Here is a 26,414-nt window from a genome sequence, read left to right as displayed (position 1 = left end):
AAAAATAGCTGGCTTTGTTTCTCTTATTTTCTCCAAAATAATGCCTTATAGCTTCCAGGCAGTGTTAAATGGTTGGAGGAGGGCTTGCTTTTTCCATCATTTGACAGTTCAGAGGTGTCATTCCTTTTTTAGCCCAGGGATGAGGTGGAACATTATCAATACAACACGAAAGAACTGTCACATCTTAGTGGATGCTAGATCTATTTAAAGCCATTGTTTTACAGCAGGTCAATAAATGGTCAGCCTAATTATGTAATCTGCAATAATCTCTCATTTCAGTTAACACAGCCATGAATGCTCCAACGTTCCATGCACTTAGAATGATTTGGAATTATAGCTGATAGAAAAGCAAAAGCTTTTGTTTTCAGCACATTAAGTTTGAGACAAGTAGGAGAAAGTTGGCACCTCACAGTTTGGGGAGTGACAACATGTGGATTTGTTCTCTCTTTTTTTCTGTAAATCTTAGAAGGGGACTCAAAAAATCTCAAAAAATCTATTATTACTGTAACCACTTACCACTGATGACAACTTGACACAAACTTTCAGAACCTCAGCTCCCAGTCAATGGAGGTGGAAAATTAACTCTGCTTGCACCCCTAAAAAATCCTTTTAATGTGACTGTTAACAAAGTATACTTAAACCTGCATTGGTGGCCACTTGGGAGCAGTGGAAACAAGTTAACACAACATTGACCTGAAAGACAATAAAACCCTGTCAGGGGAACAGTAGCCCCGGCTGATAATTGTCCGCAGATTGGTCACTTTCACTCACCTCTTTCACATTCACATAGTTCTTTGAGCCATTGTTAATATAAAAAAATATTGATAATAGCAGCTTTTACTCAAAAGTTTTAGATATCATCAACATCAAGACATTAAACTCATGTAATCCTGCGTCAGAGTTGTCAGTTCAGTTGATATCCAGTGCATGATATTTGTTCATCTTTGACCCAAACAGATGTTAGAAGGATGTATTTACCTATTACCGGTAGTTCTGGCCTGATTGGTACCTAATAACTTTGTTTACTTAATGAGTGCTTAGCTGCTGGTTAATCTCACAACAAGGGCACTCTGCCTTAGCCCAGCGAGTTAGGTTGCCACCTCTGCCACTCTGAGTCCTATGAGATGCGACCCTGCGGACTGGTTGTATTTTCTCTCATCTATTTTTGTTTGTAATCAGAATTTTGGGGGTTTGACACATGATTGTTTTTCTTGTTAGAGCAGACAGGCGCTTAAATGGAGGGTGAATACAGGTATATTCAGACATATTGTCTTTTGAACATTAAAGCTTACAAACCTGTTCCAGTAGAAACAAAAATACAAGTATAAACCTGAAAATGGGCATAATATGGGACCTTCAAATCTAGAGATAACATCCTAATATCCTGAGATAACACAGCCAAATACTAATTTAGAGAAATTATCATTGTTTGAAAGTACTGATTTTGTATTGACTCCAGAGGACAGGCCTACAAAACATTGCCGTGTAACAAAGACTACCTTTTCAGGTAAATATTCAGTTTTGACGTTATTTTGAGGCTGTTTGTTGTTTGACTGCAATATTGCATGCTATTGTTATTCTGACACTTCTGTCATGTCAGTCCTCCCTCTGCATTAGTGTCAAAGGATGACTACAGTGTCACACATCTTGGCCTTGTGAGTTACACAACAACCTTTTGTCCATACAACACTATAGGTTGTTTATTCCTACTCTCTAATCATAAATTAGCGCCCCTAGAGGTTGCAGGAAATACGACCCACAGCAGGAGTGTTTTCTGTTTTCTGTCCTAAACTACAGAATGTAACGGCCGCGGTTAACGTTGTGAAATGGTTGCAGTTTGGTTAGGTTTAGGCACAAAACTTACTTGGTTAAGCGTAGGCACCTAAACTCTTCAGTTAAGTTTAGAAAAAGATTGTGGTTTGGGTTAAATCATTAGCCATTTAGTTTTATTTTCAAACAGGAATCGAATCCCGGTCTCCTGGGTGAAAAGTCCTGTGTTTGTTTGACCTGTCACCACCACAACCTCCCACCTTGCACAGATTTTGGCGCATTTTCCTGCTTTGCTCCCCTAATAATTAAGGGAGGCCATTAGAGGGCACAGCCACTATAAACGTAAATAGAAGTCATAATTGCTGCTTCAACAAACAACTTTACAGTATGGGAGCGTTTTTTTCCGGGGGAGGACCGTCTCGAGCTACAAGGGTTGTTGGGTCAAAGACGGTGTCATTTTACTGTATTGCTGCTCTTAATTGTTGCATGTTCTCTTACAGTTAAGCTTCTTAGTATGATGGTGTTGTCAGTGACTTAACGGGACAGAGTTGACTTGGGCCCATGCCCAAAGGATTGATTACTGACCACTAGTATGTGCAGAAGGGCCGAAGGAGGTCACCAACGAATGATGCCTTTTCCGCCCTATCTGACCACATCTGACACCCACACACTCAGTAAATCCTTACTACACAGACAGCTGAAGGTCACAATAGAACTAGAGGCTCACAAGCTCGGAAGATCATGGCAGTGCAACATGGAGGAGTGTGAATGTCACTAGCTCTAGGTTGTCTCTGCTTCAGCCATTTGTCACTGGTAAAACAACAGATGCGTGCGTGCTACAGTTGGCTTTGCATGCTTCAGGTTCCCCACTGAGACAATCATTTGTCCAACTCTTTTTCTTTCTGTGTGCAAAAAAAACAAATGTCCAGAAAGCCAAGCCAATCAATGCTGGCATCTTAACAACACTCCACAGTGAATAAAGAAAAGTAGCATTTTTCTATTCCAATCTGTAACACTTTTTCTTTTTACAGCCATCATAATAGATTTTTTCCCTTTCTAAAGAGCTCAGTTTAGGCCTGAAATGGCATAACGTCCGATTTATTAAGAGCAGCAGTGCAGGCCTGCTCTGGCTGTACATGGCATTAGGAGGGTCTTTCATCATATGCACCGCCCCCTCCTCAAGACCAGCTCACCAGGCCGGCCCCTGCTTATCTTGTTATCTTGTGGCCTCTCTCATTGTTTGCCTGATGGACTGACTGGCTGCCTTTGAGCTGGCTCAGACAGATCAGATTAGCTAGCACTTTGTGCACTATGGTTTTATGAAAGACAGAGGAGTAACATGCCCCCTTCTACTTGTTACTATCATCGTGTCACACCAAAAGTCTGAGTTTGACATTTTAGCACGGACACATCCGACAACACATCATAAACCACTGAACTGGTTGTTGAACAGTGAGTAGCATCTTCCAAGCTAAATTTGATTATACTAGTTAAATACGTTATTCCATATGTGATGAGTGTGACATCCGTATAAGAATGAGCAAATTAAATGATTTTACAAGTAATTGTAAGACATTGCAAGATTTTGCATCCAACCATAATATTGGATGCCTGCTAACGTCAGTGTTGGATTAGCCAGTATGTATCGAGGCAGATGTTGGTTCTGTTGAGGTGGTAGGTGCGACCTCTGATGTATTACCAAGCTATAAATAGCGGCACAGAGGCGAGATCTTCCATCAGGATGCGCTTCAAAGATCACTTACAAAGTGGGTTCTGTACAAGGTTTGTGTTTCCTCCCTGTGAATTTAGACATCCGGGCACCAGTGCTGATGCTGTACACCTTCTGTATATTAACACATGAAACCTGGTGTTGCATGCTGCACGTTGTGCTATTTAAAAAAAAAAAAAAAAAAAAAAAATGTAATCTTTATCAGAGTGAATTTTCATCTCATACACTAAAATACCAGCACTGCACTACATGAACTCTGTCACTAGCCATTTATTTTAGTCTTGTGTGACGTGTTCATGGGATTATCTCCCATTAATACGGATATCCACCTAATTTTCAACAAAATCCAGATGTGCACTGCTGAACTCCTACCAAATTATAAACTGCATCTGTTTCAGATTGCCTCTTTGGGCTGTGCTGTAATAAAAGCCGTTGTATAGCTAATTTCGAGGAAATGCTGTTAAAATAGGCACATTTTTTGTTTGAAGTAAAAGTATGGTTTGTAAAATATCTCATAACTAACCCTCACTTTGTATTGTAGGCATGTCCAGATTGTGCGCTACTATACTACTTTCTTTTTGCTGTATCATTTGTACGGTACATGCCCTTGTCCTTGTGTGTTTCTGTGAAAGCGAGTATTCATGTTTGTATCTTTTTAAAAGGAAAGTTGTAGAACGGACCTTGGTTAAAACTGAATGAAAAATAGGTAGAAGTCGATAATGCTTGTGTGTATTTCGTGCAGGCCCAAGGTTAGTGACTGAGGGCTAGGTAGAAACAACCAAATAGAAGCACTCTACAGTAAATACTGAAGCATAGTTTAATTAATGTCAGAAAGTAGAGGAAAGATGGTTTCATTGATGGTTTAATGCAAAGTGTAACTGTAAAGAAGCTGAGCTGTCTTTGTTTATGCAGTCATTGGTGTTTTAAGGTTGTATACGTGCACATTGGTCTGCACAAACCTCTGCACATACAGTACTATTACTGCCAGGAAGAAACAGAATTGTTTTGGCGATGGAGCTCAGTCAGCGACAACAGAGCCAAAGTCCAATAATTAAAAAATAGAAAGCCTGCGACTTTGATCTCACCATGACGATGAGGAGTCCAAGTTTTATCATCCGTTCCAGCTGTGGCTCCTTGTCTAAGTAGGGGGGAGGGGAGGTAGGGGAGAGCGCTACTGTAGAGCCAGTAATGAGTTTTCCTGTTTTACCGTATTGTTGGGCAGTTAGCCCATTTAGTAGAGATAAAAGTATCAATTAGAATAAAGTAAAGGGCCAATCAAAACACATTGTCTAGTGTTAGGAAACTAGGGTGGATTGAGCCAGAGTTGCTTCTTTCACTGTCTCTCTCCTGTTTCCTAAAATTATTCTGCGAGCTCTCTTGGCAGTGTCATTGTCCCTCGCCGGCGCCCTGCTTTTGTCCAAATTAAATTTAAATGGATTTAATGGTAATAATCTTGCATGCAGAGTTCTCATTTGCATCACAGGTGCTGATGGCTGCTTTTAATGTCGTCCATGATTGGTTATTGTACTATTTTGGCTTCCCCCTCCATTCTTATCAGAGTGGACAGTGGCTCTTCACTGCCTCCTCAGTGTCATGAATGGTTAGAAGGTCACCCTGTCACTTATTGCATTGTCTGTGTTTATAACAAAAAGCACATTGTAGTCTGCTTTAAAAGCAAAACAGAACAATGACACTTATTATTTTTGCCCTAAAAAGATCATTATACATGCAAAGTAGAGCCACTGTGAGTCAGTCCCCTTCAAAGATGTTTACACAACAAAAAGAAATGTGTACTTGCCCCCTGATATCAATGGCTTCCAAGTTCATTTGCACAAATCTTAATTTCATCTTTATGTTAGTATATAATGTGCACATCAATTTAGTTCTTACTTAATGACACCACATATGCAATCAAGCTGCTATTTTCCCCGTGACTCAGTGCAGTACCATGGACAGCACCATCTCTACTTCACTGGTCTTCAGCACGTTTAAATATTAATGGCTGCAATGCTGTATTGCTTTCCTTTTTTTTCTTTCAACCTCGCCTCCCATATATCCCCTTCTGTTTGTGTGTTTACTGTATATGAATTGTTGTGGTGTCAATTTTCACCATCGCTCTTGGCATTAACAGCTACCCATAATACCTTGTGAATAGCTGAAGAAAATAAGTCAGAGTCGTTGATGCAGCAGCAAGCTTAATGCGATCTGTTGTAAAAAGCCAACCCTATCACACCCTTGTTGTCAGACTTCCTTTGTGTTCAGTGTTTGGTGACATGTATGAGTCATGCCACTACATAGTTGACGGTTCCAACTACTGCTCCTCAGAGTGTTTTTTTTTTTTTCACTAAAAGGAACTCTAAAAACAAGAGAGAAGGGTTGAAGGGACAAATCCCAAGTTATCCCGCAAGTAAAGGGTGGTTTCCTGAAATAGGCCACACAGATAGTTGATCAACGAGGCTACCTTAATCTAGCACTGGGAAACTGGCATAGACATAAACTGCCAGATCATTCAAAGACGCCACATTTTATGTTCCAGGCAGAGAAGGGGGATCTCAATAGGCTTGGATGATTAAGCTGTTAGTCTTTAATGCTTAATGAGAGTGTATTTTCATGTGACCTAGACAGTCTGAAAAGCTCTTGCTCTTGTCTTCATTGGAAGCCATTTCTATTTGATCTGTCCATTGTTTGGACTATAGAGTAATTTTAGCTCCTGAAAAAAGACCGTATTCAGATCACCAGATGTGATATGAGCTGATGTGGTTTTAAGGCTCTAAGTATACATTTTATTTGGCAATAATCTTTGGAATGAATGATGATGTGATTTCTACACATATATTAGCCCTGTCTATTTAAAGTCAGTAGCTCAAGTCATGAAGCTCAAGGCATACGTATTGGTTTGGTATGGCAGACCGTAATACAAAGAAATTCTAGAAAACTTGAATGAGAGATTATTTTTTCCCCTTTTTTTTCCAAGGGAGAGCCTGAAGGTGAAATGTTGAGGCTTGCAAGAAACTGAAAGCCTTATCGATCAAGGGCTATTTTTGAAAGCAGGGTGGAATTAGCTAATGTAACTGCACTGTAAAAGCATCATGTGAAGGACACCAAGATCCCTATCTCGTTGTTGTATAAAATGACACACACAACCCAGTGAGACGGAAACCGTGCAGGTGGCCGAGGACTATGCTGCACCAGCCAAACATTACATGAGCTCTGAAAGTTGTGGCTCATGTAATACCCGTAATTTGTGAAATCCAGGACGAGTGCTGGTGTATAGCTCTCATAGTTGCAGACAGACCTGACATTACCAGATAACCACAGAGGATTTTAAACCAAATTTTAAGAGAGTAAACTCTTAAAATGGAAGTGATTGCAATCAGACGGTCTCTAATGAGCTAATTAGAAAATACTCTGGGGCTCAGCGAATCTGCTGAAAGCCTCTCCTCCTCTTTTCTTGTCTAAGAAAAAAAGAAGAAACATTATTATTCGTCACATGCAATCGTACAGTACAATGTAGTAAAATTCAATCCCTGCATTTAACCCATCCTAAGCATTAGGAGCAGTGGACAGCCACATGCAGCTTCTGGGGATGCTTGAGGCTGACCCTTAACCCCACCCCGATTTAAGCCCACCAAGGTGACCTGAAAGGCTCTATCAGCATATTACCCCATCTGTAAATGTGACTGGCTGATCCAAAGTTTCCTCTCCATACATTATGTCCACCTCCTCTCTAAGATTAGGGTCTGTGAGTGCTAACCCGCTGACAATACAACAAAACAACAATGGAAGTCAGTGGTCAGGATTATATGAATGATTTTCCATAAAGTTATAGTTGCAGCCTACATGGGACACAACTACAAAACAGAATCTGTTTATGATGGGAGGTTTGCTAATTAATATTCAGGTTGGATTTAATTGCAAAAATAAATTAAAAAATAAATCTGATGATATTCTATATTTTTCTTAACGAAAAGACCAAAAAATGAGTCATATTATAAAGCCTAATTCTTATTTCTGTGTGCTGTATAACTCCATTTTTGGCTAAAATATATTTGCTAAACTACAATACTATCAACTATTTTTGCTGCCTGCATTTGGATGATTTTGGAACTTCTGAGAACTCCCATCTCACTTCTTACAGCTGTCATACTAGAAACAGAATACTGGGGGTCACTGCAAGGTTCAATTGTAATGAACACTAATAGATAATAATAATAATCATAGATCATTGTATTGCTAATATAATTTTATTCCTAAACAAAATAAATGTCATTTGCTCAATCTAAATCCGTCAAACACTGTCTTGCTTTCGTAAAATGTCACTGGAGCACCAAATGTATATTAATCCACAGCTGAAAATAGTCCCCAACAAATGCTTTACTCTTGTTTGAGTAAAGTCTGGAAAAAACTACAGTGCCCAGCTGTTTTAGGAAATATCTGAGCTCCTTTAAAAAGTGAAACTATGTAAACTATTCTCAAAGATTTACATAGGGAATGAAGTATTGAATGATGTTGTCTTCTTTTACTGGGATTTGTTGACCAGCATTATACCTTTAAAATAAGACCAACTGATCAATTAGCTGGATCTTTGGACTTAAAAAAAAAAAACTGTCACAACACAGAACACAACTTCAGTCTAAATTGGATGCAAATCCAGACCATTCTGTCCATTAAAAGCAGAAGCTTCCTGGTTTCATTTGTATTGACAGAGAAACCAGCTGTTCAAAGATCCTGTCCCACAGCACCTACAGTATGCGTATTAGGAGGCATTGCATATTATGTTTGGGAGGTGTCAAAATTAGCCCAGGTTGCAGAGCAAGCATGTTTACTTAGCTATTACCTTGAGCTCCTTATCATGTTATGGGTGAGTTCCTGTTCACTAATAACATTGACAATGATCTCAGAGTCCAGGCGAACTAAATACAGAATAATACTGTATCTTGGTTTTAGTTTACATTGGTGGGCAACTGGAGCACAGATGCCTCGACCTATCAGCTTCTGGTGGCTCCGTTTTTGTTGTCCCATCGAGCTACTGCCACTAGTATCGCTGACTCTGTCTGTGTGTGTATATACTGTAGCTGGATTTTCAGAGCATGTTATAAAATGTGATGTTATCCATAACGTCATCTGCGCATAGTGCATACATACTGGGAAATCATGCTCGCTAGAGGGACACTAACAGAGGCAGAGGAGAAAATCAAACTCTCATTATTCATTGATGTACATAGGAATACATCATCAGTGGAAGGCAGAATAATCAAGAGTGGTACAGCAATACTGAGAAAACTGGAAAGTACTTTGGATGCTACAGTGTAGACAAATCATCCCTATAACCAGTACCTGGAAAAAAGGACTGCCCAGTTGCCTCAGGACAACTAGATTTCGACCACTGTCAACGATTGAGTTAGGTCTGGATGCCCCTGTTGGGAACCACTTCTCTGTATAAAATGTCTGTCAGCATCAGGAGCTGACAAGCCAGTACTGATATAGCTGAAGCCCAAACAAAAGATAACTTCATCAAAAACTCTCAGGTCATGCAGATAAACAGGAGAGGCCAGCTAAATTAAAATCTGGGGCAGAGAGTGCTGCTGCAGGAGCCCAGTGGGCACACTACAGAATATAAATGCAGACTCCTGGAAGAAACTTAAGTTCTTTGTTTGCTAGAATCTCAACAAAAAAAAAAAAAAACCTGTTCAGCCTTTTATTGTTGACTGCATCTGATCTGACAGGAACAATAGATTTGATCAGGTTTGCAGGAGGTCATTATTCTACTTCTTGTATTTACTTAGCTGAAACATTACATTGCACTATGCATCTAAATTTAATCTGGCAAATAAGTGAATTAATCACTTTTGGGACCTTATTATTAAAGATTGTGTAACACAAAAAAACAGACTTTACAATACACTACAAGCACATGGAGTATTTATTTGAAATTGAAATTACAAAAATGACTTGTTCCTGATCAGTCCCAGCTTTTGGGGATTACATTTACTTGCAATAATGACACTGCAGTTTTTGTTCTCCTATTTGTCTCCCAAAAGCCTGAGTCTGATTGGTTCATGGGAGGGGGGAGTAAGAGGAAGCAATTTTGGCTTAGTCCTGGTGAGCATTGCCTTGTGGGAAATCAGAGTCGTGGCAGCTTCTGTAATTAGTTCTGCTTGTTAGAAAAATGAAGGGGTTACTAATTAGCAAGTGGATGGCTTCTTGACTTGTTGTGCATCTTTTCCCTCCTTTCCTTGAAGATCATCATTATCGTCTCCAGGCAAAACGGGAAAGAGGGGGAGAGAGGGGGGAGGGGGGGGGAGGGGAGATGCTCAGTCGTGCTGCTCAACAGTTTAGCTCTAACACGATAAATCTAGATGGGCAAATCTCGAAGGGTGTTCTGTCATGTTCTGACAGACAGGCGGCCTACTGTAAGCACGTGCAGGCAAATGCCTGAAGCCGTGCAAGATTTCACTTTGCAAGTTTGCTTAACAAGTCAGGCAGTCTGGTTTTCACATATCATTACATACACACGCTCACACGTGCTTTATTTATAGCATATACACATTTTAATACGTAAGAATTTATGATCCAAGAAATGTACATATTTACTCTAAATGTAACTTTTGTCTCAACACGCCTGTCTGGCTTAATTCATGGCTTGTGCACATTATTCTTCTTTGCATTACCTTGTTACAAAAATTAAAATACATTGTAAAGGGCCTGTTTGTTATAATAGTTGAAGTAGCTTAATATTTAGCATACAGACGTGAGAGTGTTATCAATTTCTTCATGTAACTCTCAACAAAAAAGTGAATAAGCGCATTTCCCAAATTTTCTAGGCATTCTTTTATTCTAAAGTTTGTGTTGATTTCCACATGGATCATGCGTTCAGCCAGTATAGAAAGCGTGGGGAAAAAGCTATTCCTCTCCTGCGTAATTTGGCTTGGATGTCGAAGCATAAAGGAAATGCAAATCAAATTCATCCAGAAATAAACCCCTTTTGTGCAGACCTATAATCTACCACTGATGTTTGAAAGTCAGGACACCAATGTGCTTAGATTCCTCCGAAAGCCCCCCCCCTTTTAAGCTGTGGGCAATTTGAGCGGTGAAAGCGGAAGTATTTTTGCATGATGTCACACTCTCCATCGATAAATCTCCGTAACATGGCGTTACATGCATGCGGCTGCAGAGGGACATTTATCTCCCTCAGCTGATCCGCTTCCAAAAATGATCCTGATGTGACATTACATAAGAACTGGAAGCCAGAGCTGCCGGTATTAGAGAACACACAAACTCCAGAGAACATACTAATCTCCCTATGTGATTATTAGTCATAATATTTAACGCTGGTTTAATGAGCGACCTACGGCGTAAACTCTATCTGGCACATTCACCTGTTCTCTCCTAACCCTTCTGACTTTGCCTTTGAGGATGGTGATAGGGAGTTAAATAGAAAAATTACATCTCAAGTGTGGAGGGAATTACCCTAAAGATATGAAATTGGGGGGGAGGATGAGGTTATAGTTGAATAGCTCTGTGGAAAATCTTAGGATTAGCTCATCTTCTGTTCATTTTTTAATTTTTTTTGGAAAGAAACAGTGGGTACTGACATTCACAAGGACTGTAATGGTGGATTTTTCTCTAAATGAAACCAGCTCCCATCAAAAGTTATCTCAGTTTTATTTAATTTAGTAGGTTTATAATGTTGCTATAATCAACAAAAGATAAACAATTGAATTTTTTTTTTTTAAATCCAGAATTTTGTTGGGACGAATGCTAACATCTGTCTAAACTTTCACCTCATGGACTGAAGTTGACACCACACTTCTTCTTGCTTATCAAGAGATTTGAAATTCAATGCAGCATCATTTAGCATGCAAATGAATCACTGCGTTGGCATGCATAAAGGCCCTGTCTTAAAACTTTTATGTGTATACAGTTTGCTCTGAATTTTTAAACACTTAAAAGATCAAACTGGATAATGTTCTGCATTTTATCAACACACACCAATGCCTCCACGTTTCAACATTTTTGTCTGAAAACTGTGTAGGCTGTGAAACAAAGCCTTGATAGGCAAAGATCTGAACAAAAACAAAACAAAAGCTTTGTGTTGTTCCTAGAAACAGATTCCTTAATACACACACACACACACACACACACACACACACACACACACACACACAACACACACATTTTTGGAGATGAAGTGAGCGCAGTTCAGACAGGCAGTTGATGAAAGGCTTTTGTTTCAAAAAATAGATTTTACAGTGCTCCACATGCCAAATAGGCCCACTGAGAATGTTGGCAGAGAATTGAGTGATTGTTAAAAGACTGGAGTCACTTTGGTACGATCTGCCACATGCCCACTCTCAGAGGCAAAGTTATCACATTAAAGCTGGCAGCACTGAACCTGCAGGACAAAGTTTTAGAGCACTCGGGTCAAGACTAGGCTTTGTTTACTTAATGGAATAGGTTTTTCTATTAAAACATGTTGATTAGTGAGCTTTAGAGGTGCGTGTAGGTGGATTTTGGGGCCTTTGAACAAGGCCCGGGTGTATTGGAGTGCCTTCGAATGACAACCAAGAACGCTTGTCTTTTACGGTGAACATTTTACTGTTCAATATGCTGCAGTTTTACAAACAAGGAAATGAACAAACTTAGAGATATAGTGTGTAGTTTCTGTCTCCCCCATAAGGAATTCTAAGTAATGACAACAAAACTGTCGGTGCATCCACATGACACTAGCCTTCCGCCCCCACCCCTCCTCCACACAGTTGCTAGTAGCCAAGGAGGACACGGAGGATTAAAAAAACATGACAGACTCTTCAAAAGTGGTAATTATCTTCACTCGATTTTCTCTGCGTGAAAGTCGCCGGACAACACCAGTTTCTGAACATACTTAGAAATCCAGAGAGAGTTGTGTGGCGCCGATAGCCTTAATTATCTTTGTATCCGTTCATTTGGCAATGGCTTGAATGTAGCGGACGTTCATTAATATAAAAAAGTTACGCACTAAAGCTTTAAGCATGACAGACATGTGTGCATCTAGCGTCTCACTTTCATCTCATCACACAAGCTAGCAAGAGTACAAAACAGACAACTTCCGTGTAAAAAAAAAAAAACAACAAAAAAACTTCTGTGTATGCTACTTCAAAATAAAAGCACCTTCTGTGAAGTTTGTAGTAAAACTGAATTACTGTTAAACAAATAAGGTTGTGTACCTATTCACATATTAGCTGTAAATCAAGTACTGTAAATAATGTAAATGGTGAGTTTTAACCACACTATAATTTAACATTTCCTTTAGACTGTTTTAAACTAAACAACATGAATTGCTTACCGTATTCAAGTGCTTTAAACAAACATTTCACAACAAAGGGTCGTTTCCTATAGTTTCCAGTCTTTGTGCTAAACTAAGCGGCTGCTGGCTGTAGCTTCATATTTACCATAAAATAGATAGAGGGGTAACTTTCTTGCCCCTACACCATTACTTAACTCTACTTTTACAGTGAGTACCAAGATGCAGTTGTTGCCTTAACTCCCACAAGAGAAATTTAAATGCTATTTTCAAATTAATTTTGAGGAAATTCAGGTAGACAAACTAATCATGCTCAGCTTGCGCCTGACACAGTGAGCAGGGACAGCAGTGGGGAGGAATCTGTCCCTCAAGTCACCACTGTCAGTCATCACCATCACTTTAACTGTGCCGTGATGTCTCTCTATCGCTTTGTCGTCTTGTCTATGTGGTTGTGTGCGGCATGCTTCACATCTATGTCCTGTTTTCTCTTTCTCCCCCTCTTCCTCTTCTCTCTGTGTTGGATGAGAAGGAAAGTCCTGGGGCGCCGGAAGATGACGGCAAGCTGTCGGTAGGTCCTGACTGATTGACTCTCTTCCCGGTCTGCTTCTGTGTTTGTCCCTGTTTCTGTGTAGATGTAGTAACGTAACTTGTGTTTCTCCCACCATACTGTGAACAAGACATGTACACTGTTATCTTCAGCCTCCCCGTGTGCGGAGAGTAGCTCCGTCTGTTTTTCTGAAGCCTCTTTTCAGCGGTTAAATTTTGTACGCAGAATGCAAAAGACTGAGGAATGAGCATGTGTTTCAAACAATCTAAGAGTCTTTTAATGCTTTGATACTTCAAAAAAGCACACCAGAGTGTTATGTTGTCATCTGGGTTGCAAAGGAAGCAAATCTAACGGAGTCGCCGAAGGAGAATCTTCAGGGTCACATCGAGAAGCCACATCTTATACAAGCCCTGCCAGCCTACGTGTCTCCCTTGCCTTGTGCTCGCACTCATATAGGCCTGTGAATTAGCACCTGACACCTCCTGTTCTTACACGCCATCTGTGGGCAGACGGTGGGCGGACACATTCCAAACAGCTGCCGCATGCAACGGTGCCTAATTTCCCACAGTTCCCAAGTTCAGCTTTAACTGCTGGAGTGACCTTGGCGAGGGTTGTTTTGGGAGAAAGAGCTCATATTATAACCTGTGAATGCCCATCTCAACCCACAGGGCTCATATTATTAAGAAGCTGAGGCACTTTATTATAGTTTTACTGGTTTGCAGGTTCCGCTTAGGGGTTTTATGCAAAAGAGGATTAGGGAATCATTTTCCAAACAGCTTGGATTAGAAATGGCTCCAGGAAAGTGCTTACAATTGATAGACTGGTGTTAATATTAGCATATGTACTTTATGACAGAATTAAGAACTAGTAGCTGGACCAAAGTTATATTTTTATGCTAGTAGGAAATGTGGCCAAGGTAGAAAAGGCCCCATCACAGACAGAAATATATTTGATTGACAGCTTTTTTCTTCTCTCGCAGGCCAGGCCCCGGCTTCAGAGGGGTGGTAGTTCCGCCTCCCTGCACAACAGCTTGATGAGGAACAGCATTTTCCAGCTGATGATTCACACGCTGGACCCTTTAAGTGAAGGTAAACTGATCAGACAAAATGCACATAGAAAACACAACTCTTCAATGATGGGTTTTCCATCTGTAAGTCTCTAACGTGCAGGATATAAAGCACAGATGTTTTTTTTACTGTCTGTAGTTGTCTACTTTCAGGTTGATCTTGTCTTGTACTTGTCATCATTCTTGTCTTTTTCTCTCAAAATGACCTAAATCCTGTTTTCAGATGTGCCAGTACAGAAACCAAAAATGTAAGACCTTAATGTTATGAGGACATACAAGATGTTAATATATGAGCACATAAAAGATGTTCATATAATATATATATGTTCATACTTGTGCTCACATTCTTGGCTACAAATAACCGCAACAATATGCATCCATGTGGTTTGGCGAGGTTTTTAATTCAGTCCACAGTCCAAATAAAAAGTATTGGCTTTCATCCATACACAAGTACCCCATGTTATGTACCCTTTCAAATCCAGCTTCCCCATCATTACCATTTAGAATGTACTTCTAGCCCCTACAGTATATGCCTGGACTGAATTGATCCCCTTTCAAAAAAAGAAATAGACTAGGCGAGCTTGGTGCTGTGTCAGAGCACAGCTGAGGTGGAAGATCATTTTCCTTTAATCCAAGATCAAGGCCTATTAGTCTAGCTAAAGGAAATGTAAAACGGCAGTGTCAGTGCTCTGCGCAGGGGATGAATATGTTAATACGCCGGAGGCGGTGTGGTGTCATCCCATTCTCAACCCACCACGAAAAGACGAAGGGAAAGAAAAATTCCCATTAACGGGGAGCAAACAGGCAACAGCGGTTTGAAGAATTTGTCATTTGAGTGGCCTCAGTGAAAAGTCTCTTTTAATTGGAAGCAGTATCTCATGTGAAAAAAATGAATATTAATGTTTAATGTCAATTCCTGTTTGCTGTATGATGTGGTTTGTATTCCCCTTTTCCCTTTTTAGTTTTCATAGAAATGCATTTAGAGTGTATGTTGTCTCATTAAAAGCATCAGTGTCTGCAGAAAGAAAAAAATTGATAAGCATAAAACAATGATCAGACTAAATATTTTCCCTCTGGATGGATGTGATCTCATTAGCAGATGTCTGCTCTGTAGTGAGGAGGCATTTCAGCTTTGTCCGAAAATGACTTTACATTCCTCGAAGGCCAACCCTAGAATGAGTCAGCTCAGGAGAGATTAATAAGCTCCATCGAGTCGGGCCTTAAAGTGCCCAGTATCTTGCATCAACTTGTTGTTGTACACTGATTTCCATGCTTCCTGAGTGTATTGATCTTAAATCTCAGTGATTAAAATGTAAATCGCAGTCTGCTGAGGGAATGGAAGTCTGTATGGCCAATGGAAGTCTGTATGGCCAGTCGTATATGTACAAGAGACTGTTATACATACTCCACCCTGCCACTCCTTGTAGAGACATTTGTCTATGGACTTTTAAGGTGCATCATCTTCCATGCACTGATGATAGTGGACTGAAATATTGACTTCTTGTTTAACAGCATGAAGATTAATAGACTGGGTTGTACGAATGTACGTGCAAAAGTTTTGGTTTGTGTTTGGGTCTAAATCACTTTCGAGCATTTTAAAAAGTAATGTCAAAATTATTTTACTATGTTTTAATGAATATGTTGTTTCCTAATAATGGATTGAAAATGATCAGCAGTGAAACTCTGCTTCAGTATGAATGCAGCAGAAATGTGAAGATGTTATACTTGATTTGACTGATGAGTCTTTTGGCAAATGACGGACTGTAAATTAATGCACTGAGGTAACAACCACAGTGTGACATGACACAAGGATTGAATTATTACCAGAGAGAACAAAAGCAACACTTTTGGCTTATTATTTTGAAATTTCCATGTAGCAAGTTGGAAGATTTCACACAACTGCTAACGTGTAACGACAGCATTGGTCTTGAGTACATTTTAGAATGCACCCATCACATGCCTCCTTCCTTTTAAAAAATGTCATTGATTCATTACTGTTAGGCCCCAATACAGGTCGGCCCCATTCAGAGATAAGTGACTATGTTCTATGCACATTTACTGATCTCATTAGTGCAAAGAAGCATTTTGTTGGTGAGCTAGCAGTGTGGAGAGAGACTGCAGGTGCATGCATCAAAGACAGAGGCTGTGCTGCTTGTCCTTGCGTGCTCCTAGGCTTTAAGTGTAGCTCAGCGGGCCAAGGGGGAGCTGGCAGGACTCCATCCATACATTTTTTATAGACATTTCTTAAAATAAAGTCATCTCCGCTTCCGAGCCGAAGGGAAGTCTGAGGTGGTTTTGCCATTGCTGGGAACTGGTTACGTGTCACTTGTTAGACTTTGAGAGTGGGGTACTTGGTACTGTGTGTGTGTGTGTGTGTGTGTGTGTGTGTGTGTGTGTGTGTGTGTGTGTGTGTGTGTGTGTGTGTGTGTGTGTGTGTGTGTGTGTGTGTGTGTGTGGGGGGGGTGTGTGTTTTGTTTTATAGTGTTTTACCTGGCCTAAACACTCTTCGCTCCTTTATTACTCCCTTCATCCAAGCAAATTTAAATAATAACATTATCCTACTACAGTACATTGTCTTTTCACCTCACAGCTGGCAGTGATACATTTAAGGAGGTTCAATTTCTGCAAACACGGCCAGATTCTGGTTAAGGCAACATAATACTAAATACTTGGTTAATGTTTATGGGTGTCTTTGAGTATGTGTGTGGGCATGCATGTGTGTCTCCCTTAAAGAAATAGACATTTCAGGAAATACGCTTATTCGCTTACTTCTTGAGGGTTAGATAAGAAGATTGATACTACTCTCATGTCCGTCAATTAAATATGATGCTAGAGCTGGGTGGTGGTTAGCTTAGCTTAGCATAAAAACAAAATATAACGTGTTAACTAGTAAGCTTTAGTAGTGGATTTTCTTACCTTTGGAAAGAACCAAGCTAGCTGTTTCCTAACTGTTTTCCAGTTTTTGTGCTAAGCTAAGGGTTCCCTGGCCCCAACCCTATATTTAGAGAGTGGTATCCATCTTTTCATCTATTTCTCAGCAAGAAAGCAAAAAAAACATATTTCCCAAACTATCTAATTATTTGAACCTCAAATCATTTTTTTTACTAGCATTATATAATGGACTATTGACTTGGAATAATACCTATCAATGATTTAATGTGAGCTATCACCTGGATTTATCTTTTCTCTGTTTCTGTCTTCCTATTTCTCTTTCTTTTACTGTCCCCTCAGAATTTGCTGACTCTGGTGAGTTACTACTCTAATTTCTGTATCCCCTTCCCAAAAAAATATGTTTGTTCTCATTCCAACAGCCTGGAAGCAACTCTCTTGCCCGACGTGTCCCCTATGTACACATTTCCCCAGCGCCGCTGTGCTGTATGTCAGTTATGTACTGTCCATCCCTGCAGACTCTGCTTCAAATATTTCATTCTCTTCTGTGGATGTATTTTCTCTGGAAACCCTCTGTGACCATTTTTGCATTGTTTTCCCCATTGTCCCTTATCCTCTCTCTCCTCTTAGGAACTCCTTTTAGTTCTAGCTTTCCGTGAGACAGGCAGAGGTCCAAATGGAGTGATTTTGTTTTTTCCTGTCCATGTTGTTCTCCAACTCCTGTTTTGTGAAGGCCTTTTATACCCTGCAGACATTTAGCTAAACATGCCAGTGGTGTAGGACAAAGATGGACTTTCACGTCCTAGAGTTCTCAACTTGACAACGTTGTGCTTAGTTCACAGATTTGTGTATTGGGCAGATGTAGAAAAGTTGTCAGCTGTTTTCTCAGTCCACCTCACATGCCCTTCGTCAGGATTCAGAGTCAATAAGAGCCAGACGGAGCAATTAATTGCAGTGAGCTAGGACATTTTTTCACTCATTTACAATTAGCTGTTCCCACCAAACTGTTATCGATGTAAGTATTTACATGCTCCTTGAGAGATACAGCAGATTATTTAGCATCCACATTTTGTCCAGGAACAACAGCTTTCATGTTCTCGTTATCACAAATGTCCTTCAGTTTAATAATAGACCTTTAGTCCTGCATGGTTTTCAATGGAGAGAACATTGTAATAGTCTGGTACAGTTAGTTCCCAGCACAAGTGCCCACATCTTTTTCCATCAGTGTGGAGCTACAAACAATATCACTTAGGAGTGGCATCAAATATTGAACTACAAGGAGAGATGGGGAGGGAGAAGGGCTGAGTGGCTCTCACTCTACTGTCTGAGCCCTCAGTCGAAACAAACCTCCCAAAACAGCACTCAGAATTCAGGCTACGTGCATGCCTTTTGGCTTAAGCCCCTCAATAAGATTTATCACCCGGAGATGTGAACTCTGGTGGTGAATCCAGCATATCCATAGCTGAGGTCGACCTCGGGATGGAAGAAGATTGGTGCTTGCATATGACCACAGACCATACACTAGTGGTAAATGTATGAAATGCATAAATTTTTAACAATCTACCAGAACTAAGATAGAATGAATAATCAGCCTTGTTAATATTTCAAATATGTGACAATCTCCCCGTGTTTACATAGTATCCCTGCTCTGTGGTGATGCAGTGCAGTACAGTGCTATTACAGAACAGCGATCTCATCAGATGCTTTCCTGCAGATCATTATCTTACTGAGATAGACTGGAATGATTGCTCATACTGCCAATGTGGCCTTAGACATCTTTGTTGATGTTAGGCAATTTTTATTGAGCAGAAAGTCCTTCACAGGCTGAACATAGAGAGGACAAGGTCATCTGGGTAATCCATTATTCACTAATGCTGGCAGGCAGAATACTTGTTGGGTAAACTGGTGAGACAAATGAGGATGTGGCTCTCTGTGTCATTAGTTTTTTTTTTCTATGCTATAACTTTCCATTATTTAATAAGCCATTTAGTGTGAGAGTTAAATCCATTCGTCCAGCCAACATTTCCAGTTTGCCCCATACTGCTGCCCCCCAGGGCCCCATTGATTACATGGTTCTATAACACACTCAATGTCGCCGACCTCCCACCCTTCCCGTATATATTTTCCATTTATGCAGATATTACATTTAACCCTAGCATCAAGATCACGTAGGCATATGTTTGAATCTTCATGTGTTTTACAAAAATGTAATATATAATTCACTGAATTTGCAATGTAATAAGGCATTCATGAAATATATTTTCATATATTGTTAAAGCACGCCTATTTGTTTTTCATATGTTTAGCATTACTATTTGAATTTGCTTTGTAGCATATTCTTGAGGACAAATTACAACATAGGCTTACAAAATATTTGGTATAATATAGTCCTTATATAGAGTCCTTATTTTTGAAAGGAAAACTTCGACATGAAATCAAGAAAGGGATCGATCTTCTCATCTAACTCTTGACAAGAAAACAAATGAGTGATATATAAACTATTCCTTATATATACTATATGTATATATATATATATATATATATATATATATATATATATATATATATATATATATATATATATATATATATTATATATACTTTAGGTATATAACCATACCTAAAGTATGTTGTGTAACTGTGATCAGCCAAGCGGCCCCTATCAACCATCATCTCCCAACACACTCTCATACACAAACACACATGCCTCCCCTCCCTCCCCTCCTGCACCCTCTGAGCTCACCCTGTGTCGGGTGGGTAAAAGAATCAATGTTAAAAGCCTTTTTGCTTCAGCACGGACTGTGAATTTCCCTGACACCCCAACCCCCAGCAGACAGAGCGGACACACACACATGAACACACACACACACACACACACACACACACACACACACACACACACACACACACACACACACACACACACACACACACACACACACACACACTTCTAGCATAGCTCACTAGAGGTTTAGAGGTCACGCCGCAAGGACAAGAGGGCCCCTGGTAAACAACAACAAGCCTCCCTCCCTCTCTTTGCCTCAAACAGACAAGTGTGCGGCCAGTGATTGCGTCGTGGGTTAATTACCCTCCGAGCAGCCTCAGTTAGAGGCCGGCCTCCCAGCGATGGTGCACTTCCAACTCAAATCGCCTAATCATATGGGATTGAGGCACTTGTTTTGGAGTGCAGCAGATGGGAGATGCAAAAGGATGTGTTTTCATCTCATTAGACTGTTTTCAGGGCTTCCAAGTCTCACATTTGACATGAGATTCAAACCATAATCCTCCCACATATGAGTGGAATGGTCCCCCACTTTTGGGCAGAGTTGGAAAATAATGTGAGTGCATGTGGGTTAAGTTAAGTATAAATTTGAAGTACTTGTACTTTTCTTGAGTCTTTTCTTTCCTTGCCACTTTCTCCTTCTACTCCACAACATTTCAGAGGGAATATTGTAATTTTTACTTCACTAAATTAACCTGACAGCTTTAGTTACTAGTTACTTTACAAATTAAGATTTTTGAACACAAAACACATGTAGTTTATAAAATACAATGTTTTATTATAACTTAAACTACCCAACAATATGTAGGCCTATAAGTCCAGCTGAAATGATTAGACATTTAAACACTTCTGTTTTGATCCTTTCCGGTTTCTAAAATGTGAGGATTTGTCTGCATTTAGTACTTTTTACTACTTAAAGTAAATTTTCCTGATGATACTGACATACTTTTTACTTAAATAACATTTTCAATGCAGGACTTTTACTTGTAAGTTATTTTTAAAGTGTGAAGAACTTGAGAGACTATTTAAAATGTTTTGAATATGGTGTTAGATATGAAGGCACTTCCCCAAATTAAGTTTGTATTATTGTGTGTGTGTGTGTGTGTGTGTGTGTGTGTGTGTGTGTGTGTGTGTGTGTGTGGGGGGGGCAAAAATACAGTTTTGTAGTAAGTTCAGAACAGCCTCTTGGTACTCTAATCATCATGATTTATCTTGATGGTTGAGAGGAAGTTACCAAGAATGGCTTTAAAGAAGTTAATGAGAGTTGGCACATATAAATTACAGGGATGAGTTCATGAGTCAACATTCAAAATAAAACATTAAGTAACCAGCAGAGTTAAGGAAGAATATTTGATTACTTAACTAAAAGCTTCATCCTCATGCCGTTAGCTTTTATTGTTAAAAAAAGGCGAACCAGCTGCGAACTTGGAAAGATGGTGTGCAGTGGGGGGTGGGGTAGAGCCTTGTGGTCCGGTGTCTTCTGTTCTGCTGCTTCATGTTCAGCTGTTGCTGCAGGTTTGAATTCCCAGCTAATTCATCATGCAGATGTGCTGACCGCCTATTTACTGTAGCACGAAGGGAATCAAATGAATTGTTCTGGTTTCATTGTGGAAATAAAACGCTGAATCATCAAGCCTTTGAATAAGCTTGCGTGCAGAGGAGAGGAGGACTCATCTTTTTGTTGCATGTTGACCCAGTAAAATCTCTTCTGACTTCCCTGTTCTGTTTGTTTTTTAATATACTGTATCATTGTATGAACCTCTTATTGTTTTTGCTAGTATATTGACAGCCCCTTCCCCCTCCCTTTTTCTCGCAAGTCTTCTCTGATAGCTAACTAACCTGTGCCATTGGCAGGCTGTTTATCAGACTGAGTTACTGTAATACTGTAATGTATTTTATTTCTAATTCAACCCGTGCCACCTTGTTTTGCACTTATGCAGTGATGATTCTGAGAGACTTTGTCTTATTGTATGTCACTCCTTGTGCCCGTGTGAGTGTTCGTAGAGTATGTGATGTAGAACCAGAGGGCCTGTCTTGTTCTGTCATGTTCACTCTTTTCCTTTTTCTCTGTGTTCGTTGCCTTACCCTTGTCTTTTGCTGTGATGTTGTAGAGCTTGGGACTTATGGGAAACTAAAATATTATCACTCAATGACTGAGGAAGGTAAGCCTGAAAGTTTTCACTTGATTCTTTGAGTCCGCTTCTGTCATCCCTCTTGGTTTTTCTACACCTTAACCATCGAACAGCATCTCCAACCCCATTTTTTTGTTTGCTTGCGACATACAGTTTGCACAATTTTGGTTTTCAACCTCTGAGATTTCACTGACTAAGTGCAAATCATGGTAGCCATGCCATTTTGTAATTTACGTTTTATTCTCATTTTTATTTTTGTCTTATTTCTTTCATTTCTGTCCAGAGAATATGTACATACATATTGTTTGTTACTGTGTGTAGTGCTTCTATGGATTTTTATTCTATTCATGAACAAGATATTTCAAAGAGTCATATGTTGCTAATGTTTGAATCTGTGAGTGAACCATTGCTTCTTCTTTGGATTCTTGGTCAGAGTTTAAGACATGCAGGCAGGTAAAAACCACACACACAAATATACAGCATACCATCATCTAAAAACACAAGGTTTTCTATTTTCTTTTCTTTGGCCCTGTTACCCATCTGCATTGCTGAGAAATACATCATCCATGGCTCAGCGCTCACTCGGAGCTTCCACTTGCACCAGCAGCGGGTGCATCCATGTAAGACTTACGTTGCTGAATTTGGCAAACTGGAGTGACTCATCCACCCAGGGGTTGCGTAAGAAGCAGAGCTGACAGGGAAAATGAGCGGCTGTGTAACGACAGCTATGGAAGGGTTGGACTTGGTTATTCTTAAAGTATCTGCAATTGCTTCATCATTCTGGAAATTGGAACTGTCATATTTCCTTTTTGTTTGCCCTTCGAGCTAATTTGCAGCAACTAGAAAGCTGTATCAAGTGAAAGGTAGCGTGTGAGATAGAAACGGCTAGCCTTAGCTAAATCTATAACTACATTTACTTGATTTGTGTCCTAGCTGTTGTCTGTAACTGAAATCCATTTCAATGAATTGACATCTTGGTAATTCAGTTAGTTACTCTTAGTTAATCCGCATAACTTAATGAGTGTAGCTAGATCCAAGCATGGTGGTGAAGTCCTGCTAAAGCTAACTCTTTTAGCAGATCTCAGCATGTGATTGTAGTGGAATTCATGCAATTGGAAAATTCAATGCAATTAAACTACCTTTTTAAATCACATACAGTACCTTAATGTATTCATTGTAAATTAATTCTTAAGATGATTTCCATATAAATATAAATAGTAGACGAACAGAGAAACTGGTATAATTAATATTAAACAAAATTGATTTAATTTAATAAATGAAGCTTATTTCGCAAAACATAATCTGAGAAAACACATTTTATTGGTACTGCACCCCCTCCCCCACCCTCACACTCTGTGTAGATTATCTAAGCAGAGTGCAGTATCTGCATTTAGATATTATGTAGGTTTGATGGCAATTATTTTTTCTGTATAATGATTGGTCTAAAAAAAAAAGAAGGCATTACAACTCTGTCATCTGTTACGCAGTTTGTCGGCCAGCCTAAAAAACTTTAAACCATCTCAACTTCCCTCTTTCTGTAGTAACTGCTCTCTGCCTCATAGATCTTTTTACACATATTTTCAGAACTAGCACTGAAACGTCATGCCAGAGCAGTTTTCTTCCACATCCAAGAATTTCCTTTGAAACTCCCCAAAAAGCCCAACCCTGCTGCTTGTATTCTCAAGTAGAGACAATGATCACACCCACATTTGTATTAAACAAACGCACACAAATGCACTCTCACTGCCATACACAACCCACTGACATGATCGCCTAAGGTGAGTGATGTGAAGGCAGTGGAATGTGTGATACCATCTTGTGAAAATGTACAGAATATGTGTATGCGTATGTCTTTGTGTTGCTTTGTAGCATGTGTGTGTCTGAAAGAGAGAGATGAGAGGGGAGGGGCTGTGCGTCGCCAAACGACAAAAAAGACAAAGTGAGAGAAAGATGGGATTTGAAAAAGACAGATGAGCGAGGAAAACAGGAGCGATGGAGAAATGTAGAGTGAGATAGAGGAGACGGGAGGAAGGCCGGCGGTGACTCAAGGTGGTTAATGATTTTGCTTGAAGGTCACAGACAGTGTTGACATGGTTGGGTGGAGTACGTATCGACGTGTCACTGTGTCAAGCACTGACAAATCAGCCATGCCCTCGTAAAATGAAAAAGAAAAATCTTTCACAGTGGGCTGATTGGGTGTATGTAGGACATGCATGCAAAAACTGACACGCACAGGAAGTCAGTGAAATTAAATATGGATACATGACTACACAGAGGTTAAGAGGTTTTACACCAAAAGAGCGTGCTAGATGAGACAATGTCTTACATCGCCGTCAAATATTAACATCTAGTTTGTATTACATGGGAACATAAAGACCTACACCACATGAATTTTGTGCATTTGGTGTAATATTTCTTCTCGTCTGAGTGCTGTATTGTTGTTGGTGCGTGTGTCATTGTGGGAGTTCCAGTCATCGCTTGTCATTGCAACATGGGCAGAACTGCCTTTGAGAGCCATTAATTGTAATGACAAGAGGTAACCCAGTTTACACAAGCCCCAAGGTTATGTTGTTCAGTTGATGACTGGTTTCAATTCAGTCTACGGCGTCACAGCATCATCTTTCCAGTGTTATTGAATCAATATATGTTATCAGCAACAATGTATTTATCACCACCAGTGATTTTTAAGTATTGATTAAATTCTCTAACTAGCAGATTTCTCTTGCACGCCACATTATTTGTCTTTGTCTGAGGCTTTGCATACAGCTACTGTACTTAAAATACGGAGGCACTCCAATACAAGAAACGCTGTATCGCTAAATCAGGTCCTTCCTGTTTAAATATTTGAATACAACATCTTGAACTCTGATATGCTGTGATGCTGTCCCCAGCTAAACCTTTGGTTGCTTTTAGTTCCCAGCTAGCCGCTGACATCTCTTGAGTTTTTGATCTGAAACGAGAACTGAGATGAACAGGAGTGAATCTGACCTTCAGAAGGCAGATATCTTCACATGAGATTTTTTCCCTGCTGGCTTTGCCTCCACCAAGGACCAGGACATTGCAGGATCATCAGTATATGATATGCCATGTCATATTGACTCTTAATGTTGTTTAAACAGCAATTTTGTGTAAAGTCACCGCTCTGTATGCACTGTGCTTTTGATATGTGACCCATCTGGGGTCAAAGGTGACAACGAAGGAGCTCTGACTGGGATGAGACCGAGAGGCTTTGAAGATGCAGCAGTATGCAGCTCTGTGTTCTACGTTTAACCATTGTGGCGATTCTGTTGCAGGTAAATTTCGAGAGAAGGCATCCATCCTTCACAAGATCGCTAAAAAGAAATGCCAAGTGGAGGACAGTGAGAAGGCCAATGGGGTAGCAAGCCGTTCAGGTAAAAAGCTCTGTCATATTGCTTAGATGCTGAGGGAATAGTGAAGAAAGTACACTCTCTTGTTTGTACGCTAAATATGAAGCCTCTACCATCAGCCAGTTAGCTTAGCCTAGCATAAGGACTGGAAACGGCTAGCCTGGCTCTGTCCAGAGGTAACCCAATTTGCCTACCAACACCTTTTTAAAAGTCATTAATTAACATGTTATACATTATTTGTTTAATCCATGTTAAAACAGAAGCGGAAAACAATATGTTCTTGTTGTACAGATGCCAGTCTCTATGCTAAGCTAACCAGCTGTAGCTTCAAATATACTGTACAAATGAATCAATCAATCTTCTCATCTAGCTCTCGACAAGAAAGGGAATAAGCGTATTTCCCAAAATGTCAAACTATTCCTTTTAATTAAATAGTATCTGATTATTCACAAAGATCACTTTGCTGTTGCTAAAACATCACGAATAGGCATTCTTTGGCTTAATATTCCTTATATTATTAATCAGGATTGCCCACTGAAATAGTTAATGAGCATCCCATCCGACGTTAAACAAGCATGACATTATCAAGAGCTGCCAAATTGATTGCAAATGTTGTCTTCAAGCAGTATTTAAATCAATCACAGTTACTGCCAGGTGTTATTTGTGTTTTTCACTTCAAAGAGCATTGGACCAAAGGATAAACAGAAGGCCAGAGGAAGCACTTCCATGGCCACAATGTAGTCAGAGTGGGAGAATCAAAGCGTGGCATAGATGTTTATCAACAAGGCAAAATTATGCTAACAGCACGACATTAACATATTACCATCTTAATCAACATAAATGACTGG

At 39.8% G+C, this 26,414-nt stretch overlaps 1 protein-coding gene across 7 annotated transcripts in view; it reads left to right on the top strand.

Annotated features, from left to right (window-relative positions):
• LOC114545742 (sodium/potassium/calcium exchanger 2) overlaps positions 1-26,414 on the top strand; it is a 59,372-nt gene that overhangs the window by 18,041 nt on the left and 14,917 nt on the right. For 6 of the 7 annotated variants that reach the window (XM_028564228.1, XM_028564225.1, XM_028564223.1 and 3 more), the window contains 3 exons: positions 13,312-13,350; positions 14,309-14,417; positions 25,492-25,590. In XM_028564228.1, the coding sequence (XP_028420029.1) occupies positions 13,312-13,350; positions 14,309-14,417; positions 25,492-25,590 (247 nt within the window). The remainder of the gene's footprint in view (positions 1-13,311; positions 13,351-14,308; positions 14,418-25,491; positions 25,591-26,414) is intronic. The other variant, XM_028564230.1, reaches the window with a different exon arrangement.

The sequence above is a fragment of the Perca flavescens genome, chromosome 19 (assembly GCF_004354835.1).
Source record: "Perca flavescens isolate YP-PL-M2 chromosome 19, PFLA_1.0, whole genome shotgun sequence".
Classification (NCBI taxonomy): domain Eukaryota; kingdom Metazoa; phylum Chordata; class Actinopteri; order Perciformes; family Percidae; genus Perca; species Perca flavescens.
The sequence above is the reverse complement of the archived record's forward strand: the minus strand, read 5'-3'. Positions and strand labels throughout refer to the sequence as shown.